This window comes from Nannospalax galili, unplaced genomic scaffold (genome assembly GCF_000622305.1).
Source record: "Nannospalax galili isolate Female #2095 unplaced genomic scaffold, S.galili_v1.0 scaffold371, whole genome shotgun sequence".
Lineage (NCBI taxonomy): Eukaryota > Metazoa > Chordata > Mammalia > Rodentia > Spalacidae > Nannospalax > Nannospalax galili.
In genome coordinates this window covers 1093237-1105071 of record NW_008331606.1, presented here as the reverse complement: position 1 = coordinate 1105071, position 11835 = coordinate 1093237, and the positions used below count along the sequence as shown (strand labels likewise).

Here is an 11835-nt window from a genome sequence, read left to right as displayed (position 1 = left end):
GTCTAAGAATCACTGGGCAGCTGATACTACTGGGTGAAGAAGAGCTGAATTTTTAGGGGCATGACTCTTGCACTGAGGGACGTCAGGGGACACTAACTTGACTTGATAAGCCTTAAATCACAGAATGTGTAAATCATAGAATGCATGAAATCCAGTGTGTATGTGTGTGTGGGGTGGCTATGGGAGGGTTGGTGGGTGCTGATGGGGAAGGGGGTATAAAGAGGACTAACATTTCATGTTGTGTATGAAATATAACATGAAAATCACATATATATGATATGAGGGATGAACCTCCATGGTAGGTCATGAAGTGGTATGATGGCTTTTTTCATAAGTTTTCTAAAATCCTTGTTGGGGATCTCAACTACAGGGGCTCTTTTCAGTTCTGGAAATTAAACCCTGGGCCTTAGGCATGCTAATCACTTGCAGCATCATTGAGCTACATCCCCAGCCCTTCATATATTGTGATGCAAAGGAAGGAAATTTTTCAGAAGTGAAAAGCCCACATTAACAACCATCTAGCTGGGTACTGCTTGAATATACTACATTGGTGAGGAACTGGCTGGATGAGTTAGAAAGGAAACAGGTTTACTTCTGAAATTGCATATCATGTACCTGTAAAAAGGGGATAAAGCCTCACTGTCTAGTTAGGAGGAAAGCTTGCAAAAGACTCTGATCTCCCAGCTTCCACCTCTGGAGTGGCAGGGATTACATTACAACCCTGATAATCCTCTACCACTCCACTTTTAGAGGTTACTGGGGAATCTAATCTGGGGCCTCTAGATATGTTAGTCTAGCACTCTCCTTACTGAGCTCCATTCCTCAAAATGACACTCTAGATAGCAGCTTGAATGAACTAGAAACTCACAGATGCCAAGAAATGATAGTCACTACTCAAGGGGCTAGATCCTTACTTCAGCAGCATCCTGATTCTATGCCCAGTCAAGGGCAGGATCCATGCTCCTTCTGGATTCAGAGGTTAAAACAAATAGTTCTTTATCAATCCCTGAGCCTAAGTTGGTATTTATGGTGGATCACAAGAGATGTGTGTCATCTGTAAGATCATGGACTAGATAAATTTCCTCCACTTTGATGACCAGTTTACATGTCTTGGTTCCCTAGATCAGTGCAATTAGAGAAGGGTAAAGGTAGGGTATCCAAAAGTATCTGATTTGAAGAAAATGATTCAAGGGGGAGATAACACAGAAAGCAGTCTGCTTAAATAGGTAAAAATGATTTTATTTCTGAAATACGACTTAACTACACAGTGTACTAAGCTGGTTTTGGAATTCACTTTGCAGCCCAGAACAACCAAAGGAAGATTAGGGTTCCCTGTCCCAGGTACCAAGATGTCACTCCTCTGACAACTCAATCATCTACAGAGTTTTTCTTCAGCTGTTTCTGGTGATGTTTGGAGAGTCTTTTTGGATTGCTCTGTAGAACAGCCAGGTCAGACCTTGAGGAAGAGCAGTAACCCACATCCTCTGCTTTTATGGGCTTGATGATATGGCCTGGCTTGGTGACAATCTTGGGTGTGGTCAGCTTTTGGAAGGCCCTCTGGGTGTTCCATGTGGACCCTATAGGGTTCTGGATGGTCCTTTCAAATTGCTTATGGTGGGTGAATGGATATGGAAGTGCCCGAACCTAGAAGGGAAAGAAGGATTCAGTGTAAGTCAGGCCTAGGGTGCAGCTGTTTACTCTAAAGGCAGCTTGAAGCAGGCATAATGGCTCATGCCTATAATGTCAGCATCTGCAAGGCCGAGGCAGGAGGTTCATAAGTTCAAGGCCAGTTTAGGTTACTCAATGAGACAGTCTTAGAAACAAAACAAGAAAACCACAAAATAAATAATAAATGTAGCTAGGCGGTCCTATTTGGCATATACCAGTTATATGACTATTACAAGGTAGGTAAGTTTGCATTTTTATGAGGCAGGATCTCACAATGTAGCCCTGGCTGGCCTGGAACTCACTATGTAGACTAGGGTGCCTCAAAAGCTCACAGAGATCCACCTGCCCTGCCTCTCCTCCAGATGAAACCTAGGATTAGAGGCAAGCACTACCACCCCTAACTGGAAGGTAAGCTTTTGGAGGCTAAAACATCCCAATATTCCCATCTAACCTTAGGAGTGCCAATCAGTTGAGATTTGGGTATAGAGGCGCTCAGAGTCGTAATAGGATACCTATACCCTCAGGCTTAGACAATGGTTTAGGCATTAAAAACCAGGGAGACTACTCCAATCTGGCTATAATAGCTCTAAGGCTGGTGACATGGTGGGTGCTCCTACACAACCTGATGACTTGTGGGAAAATAGAACCCCAGGGCTCCTGTTTCTTGCGCTGTATTCTTCTCCACTCCACTAAAGTGCTATCTTCAGATCTGAGAACACTTCCCCAATGGCTAGGAAAGAACCATAAGCAGAAAATGGAGAAATTCAAATCAACAGTTTTTGGAGGGAGTCAATGGAACACTCAAGAGAAGCTGAATACTACCCTAGAGTGGTCTTGGTAGTAGTGAAAGAAACAGGTTCTCTTTAGGTTAAGGGACTGTCTCATTTGGGCTGATGCTGTCTGTGCATGTCACTGAGGGTATGAAAAAAAATTTCCAGTTTCAGGAGTTCTCCCCTGCCTTGAAGTACTCATTTTATTGCCCATCAGAAACTATAGTGTCTAGCTTATTGAAAGAAGATGCAGGGATGGAGATGTGGTTCAGATGGTAGTACTTGCCTACTATACACAAAGCACTGAGTTCAATCCCTAGGACCATATAAACTGGGTATGGGGACACACCTGTAGTTCAAGCACTTGGGAGGTAGAGGCAGGAGGACCAGAAATTCAAAGCCATTCTCAGCTATACAATGAGTTCAAGGCCAGACTGAGCTACATGAGATCCTTTCTCGACATTTTTGAAGCACAATCCTTCATCTCATTTTCTACCATTAGTGTTAGTTCCAAGTTAGCACTCTTTTACTTCAATTTGAAAACCAACAGTATCTCCCGGGACACTGAAAGAATATACAGTTCAAGGGGGGGGGGGGGGGGGGGGGGAATCTAGGGGCTGGAGAGTTGGCTCAGCAGTTGGCTGCTCTTGCAGAGAATCTGGGTTCAATTCCCAGCATCCACATGTCAACTAACAACTTGCCGTAACTCCAGTTCCAGGGGATCCGACGCCCTCTTCTGACCTCCGAAGGCCTTACACGACATGGGTACACTTACATACATGCAGAAAATACACTCATACACTTAAAATAAAATAATAAATAATATTTTTAAAAAAATTAAGGAGTTTCTTGGAAAATCATTTCAGTTTGCTATAACTATAGTAAACAAATATGATAACAGCTGTGGAAAGGCAGGGTGATCCTCAGTGAGATCCATGTTCTTACCTGTCATCTGTAATTATGACTCATCAGAGCACTCCATTAAAATTTTTTTTAGTGTATTTAGTTGTTGGTATGTCTGTGTGTGTGTGTGTGTGTACAACAATATGCATGTGGAGGCCAGAGGACAACTTTTGCTGTTGGCTCTTTCCTTTCAACATATAGGACCCTATAGATCTAACTCAGGTTATCAGGCTTGGCAGCAAATACCATTACTCAATGAAACATTTCACCTGCTCTTTACTGCCTCCTTTATATCCAACTGCCTAGGTATATATTCTCAGCTGGGACTACAGTGGTTACATTTTCTGCAGTGATTGTCTAATCAAACAGAATATGACACAAATGTCTATCTCTCACATCATAAAAAAATTCCTTTGAGATAAGGCCTCATGTATCCCTGGCTAGCCTTGACCTTGAATTTGTGATCCTTCTGTCTTTACCTCCAGAGTGCTGGATTACAGATATGGGCCACATCTGGTTTTATGCAGGGCTGAGGATTGAACTCAGGGCTTTGTGCATGCTAAGAAACTAACTATTCTACCAACTGATGTACATTCTTAACCCTCATCTGTTTTGTATCAATTAGTTCTTTTCTCCTTTAGGAAGGAATGTATAACTCATTCCAATAGTGTACTGTTTAGGGTCAAATCTCAGAATTGAAGGGAACATATAGATTGTCTCATTTAATCTCATTATTGAGTCATGTGCTCATACCCCAAGAACAGCCCAATTTCTCTCTGGATCTTTTGCCCATTCTCCGCCTTTTCTCCTTTATGTGACTGTACTCAAGGGCTCAATATTACCTTTAATATTCTTGAGGAGCATGAACATGCTCAAATTTTCTCCAATGCTGCAAACATCCCTAGCTTATTGACATATGACACAACTTATAAATCCCTTCACTCTCTTGAATAGGTATGGTTTGTTTTCATTTTTCTTGGCATGCAGCTCAAATCTCATGGTCTTTGTTTAAGAGTTATCTTGACTACAAATACAGGCCTGCTTTGACAAGACTCATTTACAACTTAATGATCTGGGGTTCCAGTTGAAACTGCAGATTTTGGGGCTTTGTTACTGCTTGCAAAGTGTCTTTCAGTCTAAACTTGGTCAGTAATTAGCACTGTAGTCTATCTGGCACTGTTATCCTCAAAGTGAGCCAGTAAGAAGACGAATTTGATTCTGTGGCCATCATTATACATCAAGGGTAGGAGTGGTGGCACACACAATTCAGAAGATGGAGCAGAAGGACTGAGTTTAAGGCCAGTCTTGGGCACATACTAAGACACCACACATCCCTCCTGACCACATGGATCAGTAAACTAGCTCTCTCAAGCAGGAGAAGCAAGCAGTGGAGAGATCAGGCAACTAGAGAGCTCCCTAAACCTCACCTGATGAGCTGCGGCGTGGATGTTGCGCTTCTCATTGATGATCACATTGGGCAATTTCTTGTCTTTTCTTGGAGGACCTTCAGGAGCTTTAATAAGAAACCTAGAAACCAAAACAGTAGGAGAAGGAGTATTAAGGACTTAGTCAAAAGTGGGTGCGGTCACCCAGGCCCTTAATCCTAGCACTGGGGAAACAGGGGCAGGTGGATCTCTGTGAGTTGGAGGCCAGACTGGGCCACACAGTGAGATTCCATCTCAAAAAGGGAAAAGAAAAAGTACATGGAGTACACTTAAGGGCAGGCTGGGAAAACTGTGCCCTTCTAGGCCTCTTCCTTGTCTTACTGGTATCTCTTTCTTGTACTGGGTTTCAGGCCTATCCCGCCCCACTCGCCCCAGCCAGGCAGTGTCAGGTCCACATCCTTTGGCTTATTTGCCTCCTCGGCCTCTCTCTTCTCTTTCAAGAACTCTTTGATGACATCGTCCCCAGCAAAAGCTTCCTTTATCATTTGCTTTTGGTCTCTCTCCACTTCATCTTCCTGGGGAAAAAAAAAATAAGCGCAAGAATTACAGCTTGTCTTGTGAGTGCTTCACCACAAGTCAGCTTGGATTTTGGGTCATGACATTTTAGCGCCCCCTAGGGGGAAGTGCTGAAAGGATGATAGACTTGTAATACAAACCAATCAGTAGCGAATCATGCTCCAATGTCTTTTTCTCTAGGGTAAATATCCTTAGCTCTCTATCATATGGCACAGTGGGAGAAAGAATGGCCTTTGTCAATAGCAGAAGGTCCAAGTGGTCTCCCAGAGTGTGAGCTTCCTACAGCTAATGTCCCTGCAAAAGCATGTGACAGGGCACCTCATTTTAGCCTTGAATTGGGGTGGAGTCCCCACATTACAGGTAAGCCCCACTGAGTGGAGTCAAATCTTTGACAACAGCCTGAGACTCATCTTCCAGCTGTCCTGTCTGGGATGTAGCTAGAGCTTTTAATGACTCTCTCCTTCCTTCTAGGGCAGGTTTCTAGTCCCCCCAGGGAGCTTTAGAGGCTCAGGATTTAAGGAAGCTGTGTGGGTTCGTAGCCATGTTTACATATTTGTATCTATTAAACTAACACAGGGCCCAGCCTAGCACCACAATATGCTTGACCTCTGAACTACTGAAACATGCACCCAGCAAAACAAGCCTGCCCAGACTGTACTCCGTGTGTAAGAAGGAGGCTTTGTGTGACCATCTTTCATCCCCTACAATGCCCGTGACCCTGGCTGTGCTCACCAAGTCCTCTACTGTTGTGGGAACTGCCAGTGACTTCACAGAAGGAGTTTTTGTAGTCAGGAGGTTTTGCAGCTTGATCATTTGTTCCTTTTTCTTCCCCTTAGGCTGATTTTGTGGGTTCCTCTCCATCTGCTCCGGTTCTAATGCAGGTCTGGGAAGCTCCTTATTTTGTAGACATTCTTCTTTACCCAATGCATCTAGCTCCTCCAGAGTTTGCACTCTCTTTGGCCTCTGCAGCATCAGAGGCTCTTCTTCCTCTGGGGCACGTTCCTCTCTCTGGATCTGGAGGAAAGTCCCTGCTGAACTCCCATTTTGCTTCTTGGATTGATGAGTTTCCTTACTGAGTTTCTGAGACAATAACCTCAATTCTGATAACACCTCCTGGGAGTTAGAATCTGGAAGAAAAAAATAATGAAAGCTGTCAAAAAAGAGGTTCCCCAGTTAATGATTACTTGTTGGGCACCCACTGAGTGCTAGGAACCATGAAATACATTCTAACAAGGACAAACAGGCAAGAGAAGAGTCTCCATGCTAGATCTCTCAAAGAGTCCACTAATCACTACCTGTCAAGCGGCAAGCAATGGGGTTTAGTAGCTAAAGCAGAATGCTGGCAAGGAGATATCCTGGGTCCTATTCCCAGGTCACTGCCAAATGACTAGGACTGGGGTTTCATATCCATGTATAGTAAACCCTTCTAGGAAAGATCAAAGTTTTTTAAAATTTATTTTATTTTAATTTAATTTACAGGGGAGAGTACAAACACAGTCCCCTACTTCCACAAGTTATGCAGTTGAGTTTCCCATTTTTGGAGGAACCACAGGGGTCAGCATATCCGGAGAGCAACAGATAAGCCTCACCCTGGGAAAACCACCTTCATGATCATGGTATCTTGCCTGCCAGGTAAGTATTCTTTTTATTTATTTTTAAAGTATGGTGCTGGAATCCTGGTGTGGTGGCACATGCCTTAAATCCCAGCACTTGGGAGGCAGAGGCAGGCCCATCTCTGTGAGTTCAAGGCTAGCCTGTTCTACAAAGTGCGTTCTAGGCCAGCTAGGGCTACAGGGGGACCCTGCCTCAAAAAGGAACAAGTATTGTGCTGGAGCCAGGCATGGTGACACATGCTTTTAATCCCAGCCCCTCAGGAGATAGAGGCAGGTGGATCTCTATGAGATCAAGGCCAGCCTGGTCCACATAGTGACTTCCAGGAAGGCTGAGACTAGGGAGACTCTGTCCAGAAACAAAACAAAACACCCAACCAAACAACAAGAACAACAACAACAAAAAACCTAGACATGGTGGTCCACACTTGCAATCCTAGTACTCCAGAGATAAAGAGGATCAGAAGTTTAAGGTCATCCTTAGCTAGATAAAGAGTTTGAGGCCATCATGGGCTACATGAGGCCCTGTTTAAAGAAAAATTAAATCAGCTTCAAGGGCATGGACATTGTTTATATAAAATCTCTTCAAGAGAGTGGAGACATAGGTCAGTGGTATAGCATATGCCCTGAATTCCATCCACAGCATTATAATAAATATACAAACTTACCATGTAGCTGCCAGAACCATTCATTCTAGGGAAGTTTTGATCAAATAAAGACATATACAAACTAGCATTATGAAGTGCAAAAGTCACACTCCCACTTTATAAGAAAAACATAAACAAAATGACAAACTCCACCCATTTGAAGAAGCTTAACAATTTTTCCAAATCTACCTATGTTTGAAAAGATTTTAACATTTACTGTGCAGATGACTGCATATCAAATGCCTTGGAAGAAAAATGGTTAATATTAACCAAATTTCACTTCAGAGACCTAGTACACTCACTCTTGAAAGTTCCCAGAGCCTAATCACTATGCAGCATATGTGAGTGGACACTTCTGTCTGTCCACAGCAATATGAAGTTGTCCCTTCTACCTCGCCACAGCTCACCTTTTATTTCTTGGCTGCTTACTGGCTCAGCATTGTGTTTGAGCTCAGATCTTTTCCTAAGGGATCGCCTTTCCTCAAATTCTTCCAACAAAATCTCTTCCTCTGCCACTGGTCTTTCCTCTCCCTCACTTTCAGAAAAGTCATGGGCTACTGACTCAGGCAGTTGTTGAGGGTTGGTCTGGATTTCCTCCTCTTTTCTATCATGGTTGCAATTCCTATGCATCCAAGGATTTGGTCCATCAGCCGTCATGTGTACTCCATTTACTACATCAGGGACAAGGGCTTCTTCGTCTTCAGCACCTCCCTCCTCTTCCTCCCTCTCAGACAATACTTGGAGTTTCTGCGTCAGTTCTTTGTTCTTAGCCAGTTGTTCCTGCATAGCTTGGCGGGCCTGGAGGAAGGGGTCACAACATAGGAGCTCTGTCATTAGTGACCACAGTAACACCTTTCTTGCTCCATTTTTTTTTAGAATAAATGCTTTTTTAAAAATTTTTAAATTTTATGTGCATGCATATATTGCCTGCATGTAGATAAGTGCACCAGTGTCGTGCAATGCCTGTGGAAGACAGAAGAGGCTAATCCCCTGGAACTGGAGTTATGGACAGTTGTTAGCTGCCATGTGGGTGCTGGGATTTGAACCTGGGTCTTGTGCAAGAATAGTCATTGTTCTTTATCGCTGAGCCATCTCTCCAGCCCCTCCTGCTCCATTTTAAGGCTGCCTCCTTTCTTTTCTGAGACAGGGCCTGAACTTGTGAGCCTCTTGCCTTGGCTTACCAAGCACTGGGTTTATAGGTATGTATCCCAACATTTAGCATGAGCTGCCTCCTTTCCATTTACTTTTTTTCTTGTAGTGCTGGGGATGGAACCCCAGGTCTTGAGCATGCTATCAGGTGCTCTACTGCTGAGCTACAATCCCAGTTTTTCCAATGAACTTGGCATTTCGTACTGATGCCTACTGTTTAAACTGTTAGTAGCCATGGGATAAAACAAGAAGGCAAATTATCCCTAAGGAAGCAACAAACGAAACATGATTCTAAAAATAAAAAAGCTCCTCTCTCCTTTACTAGACTTGCCTTGATGCTATTTTCCTTTCATCTTTTTCCTGGTCATTTTCCTCTCTGCCCTAAAGTTTCTTTCTGATGTCTTTTTTACATTCCTGGTTTTTCATTCATCCCCATGGCTTTTCCCCAACTCTGTTCTGCTAGTATCCTTATGTATTGATTTTCTTTGTTCCTTCCAGTTCCATCTCTTCTTGTCTTGTTGGTCTCTTACCTCCAGGTCGTATTTTGCCATAATTGCCTTTGACTTGGCCCATTTTCCACTGTTTTGATGCTTAAGGCTCATTCGCTCCTGGAAAGGAAGGACAGAATGAAATCTTTTTAATACTTTGTATGCAAAGTTGCTGCCAAGGTGTGGGAAATAAGAGGCAATCTCACCATCATTCTGGCCTTCTCAATTTTTTCCAGTTCTTCCAATGCAGCACTTGGATCGAGCTTCCTCAGCTGCTCAAAATCTTTTAGGGCTTTCTTGGCTTTTCCTTTCTTTTCAATTTTGTGGTATCTATAGGGTAAGAAGGGAGGCAGGAGGAGATTAGATTTAGTTGAACACTGATGCCACATGTAAAAGCGCCATGTAGAAGCACAGTCCAAAGACTTTCCTGGATTCAGAGCCCACTCTGCAGATCCATTCCATACATGATGCTTTGAAAGGAGAGTGAGTAACCCAGCAGTCCTTTTTCTGTCAAAGTCAAGTACGAGGGCCAGAGCCAGAGGGCAAGGCATGACTGAAGCAGGCACAACTATGTGAGACTGGTTTAGGAAAAGATGACCAGTTATTTCTACTTGAGAGACCTTTCACATAACCCTAACTGCCATGTCTCCAATGAATTTATGATTAATCCCATCATTTTTTTCCGCAGGATCCACAGATTCCTTACTTTTTACTTTTGATTTTCTTCTGTCTTCGAGCCCTGGCCTCATAGTAGGACTGCAGAGCTCGGGCCCTCTGGAGCTCTGCTCGGCGAATCTTAGCCTACAAGGAATGACATTCACAGTGACTCCTTGACATGTGGTCAAATGGCAGGAGCATAGTATGCTGGGTGTGTGAAATAGCCTACAACACTTACCTCTTCCAAGCTCATAGCTTTGAGGGAGGCTTTTTCCACAGGAGTCAGTAAAGGGTCTGTCACTGGCTGCTTGTTCTTATGAAGGAGGTTAAAAACTTCCTGCTCCAGTGGGGTTTTTGCCTTAAGGAGGTAACAAAACATTTTAAATCTTCTGCCACACTTTTATAGCACTCTCTCAACCCTATGACCATCTATGACATTATAATTGGAGTCACTACCTGGACAGTCAAAACAAGGTTCTAGTCTTAGCTGTTCAGAGGTTTCTTTCTTTTTTGAGATTAACATCTTGCTTTGAGATACGGCCCTGGCTATCCTGGAACTCACCATGTAGTCCAGGCTGTCCTCAAAACCAGGATGTTTCTCCTGTTTCAGCTTCCCCAGCGCCCAGATTTACACGCATGTGCCACCACACACAGCTTGAATTTTTAAAAATTATAATTTAAGACAATTTTAGCAAGGGGATGCAGGTACTCTCTAATATTGCAAAGGGGGAGGTCATTCTTTGTTCAGTTACCAGTATATACAAAATAGAACCCTATTCTCTTAAGAACCTAAGCAGGATGCCCTTATGGCAAATGATGGTAGGATAGTAGCACCAGACTGTCAAGTTAGGTTTAAAATAAAAAACAGGCCTGGACCTGCACCACCGGCTAACTCTCCTGGCCTGCTCTCCTATTCTCAGGCCTCTTGGGGTGGGTCTATCGCGGAGCCCTCCGCGCCTTGACTCCCCTGGCCTCATTCGCCCTTCCATCTCCCCCGCTGTTCCTTGTATCAGTACAGTGGTGTGTGGGAGATGTTTTTGATTGTCCTGACTGATGCACCATTTGACATATAAGGAGACAGACAGGCAGCATCTAACTCATCCTTGCCTACATAGGATTGGCACTATTTTCTGAAACTATCAAAGTCTTTTTCTCAATCCTATTAACAGTAAATGAAGGGAATACAAACACAAAATGAATACAGGCTTGCTAGGCATTCAACCCTAGTGTGTGCTGGCCAAGTCATTCTTTCTTAAGGACAAAGATCAAAAATAGATATACCAAATGGCTGATAATAAAATTTCCTTAACTCGTTCCTACCCTCAGGCCTCTCTTGGGGTATGTCTATCGCGGAGCTCTCTGCGCCTTGACTCCCCCAGCCTCATTCACCCTTCCATCTCCCCCGCTGTTCTCTACTCCTAGTTTGGGCCCTGTGCCATTCCTAGTCTTGGGGCCCCAGACACCTGGGGAGCCAATACTGCTTCCTGACCCTTTTCACCCAGACCAACATGGTGCCTTCCTTGGGACCCAGGGGCACTGCTTCAGGACCTGGCCCCGCCCTTGCCTCTCTCTGCTTCCCTGGACCTAACTCTCCTGCCCTCAGGCCTCTCTTGGGGTAAGTCTATCGCCAGCCCTCCGGGCCTTGACTCCCCCAGCTGCATTGACCCTTCCATCTCCCCAGCTGTTCTCTACTCCTAGTTTGGGTCCTGTGCCATTCCTAGTCTTGGGGCCCCAGACACCTGGGAAGCCAATGCGGCTTCCTGATTCTTTTCGCCCAGGCCAGCTTGGTGCCTTCCTTGGGCCCCAGGAGCACTGCTTCTGGACCTGGCCCCGCCCTCACCTCTCTCTGCTTCCCTGGACCTGCACCACCGGCTAACTCTCCTGGCCTGCTCTCCTATCCTCAGGCCTCTTGGGGTGGGTCTATTGGGGAGCCCACTGTGCCTTGACTCCCCCGGCCTCATTCACCCTTCCATCTCCCCTGA

The 11835-nt window shown here is 44.5% G+C and overlaps 1 protein-coding gene and 1 non-coding gene across 3 annotated transcripts in view; both read right to left on the bottom strand.

Annotated features, from left to right (window-relative positions):
- Window positions 1-1218: 1218 nt before the first annotated feature.
- Utp14a (UTP14A small subunit processome component) overlaps window positions 1219-11835 on the bottom strand; it is a 31974-nt gene continuing 21357 nt past the window's right edge. Inside the window, exons 7-15 of one of the 2 annotated variants that reach the window (XM_008826713.3) lie at window positions 10092-10211; window positions 9903-9997; window positions 9403-9526; window positions 9239-9316; window positions 7967-8357; window positions 6035-6429; window positions 5108-5301; window positions 4769-4868; window positions 1219-1644 (exon numbers count right to left, since the gene is read on the bottom strand). In XM_008826713.3, coding sequence (XP_008824935.1) covers window positions 1369-1644; window positions 4769-4868; window positions 5108-5301; window positions 6035-6429; window positions 7967-8357; window positions 9239-9316; window positions 9403-9526; window positions 9903-9997; window positions 10092-10211 — 1773 coding nt within the window. In that variant the 3' untranslated portion in view covers window positions 1219-1368. The remainder of the gene's footprint in view (window positions 1645-4768; window positions 4869-5107; window positions 5302-6034; window positions 6430-7966; window positions 8358-9238; window positions 9317-9402; window positions 9527-9902; window positions 9998-10091; window positions 10212-11835) is intronic. The other variant, XM_008826714.3, reaches the window with a different exon arrangement.
- LOC115069201 lies at window positions 6779-6942 on the bottom strand. Its single transcript, XR_003848482.1, has one exon. It is a non-coding gene; the product is annotated as a U1 spliceosomal RNA (small nuclear RNA).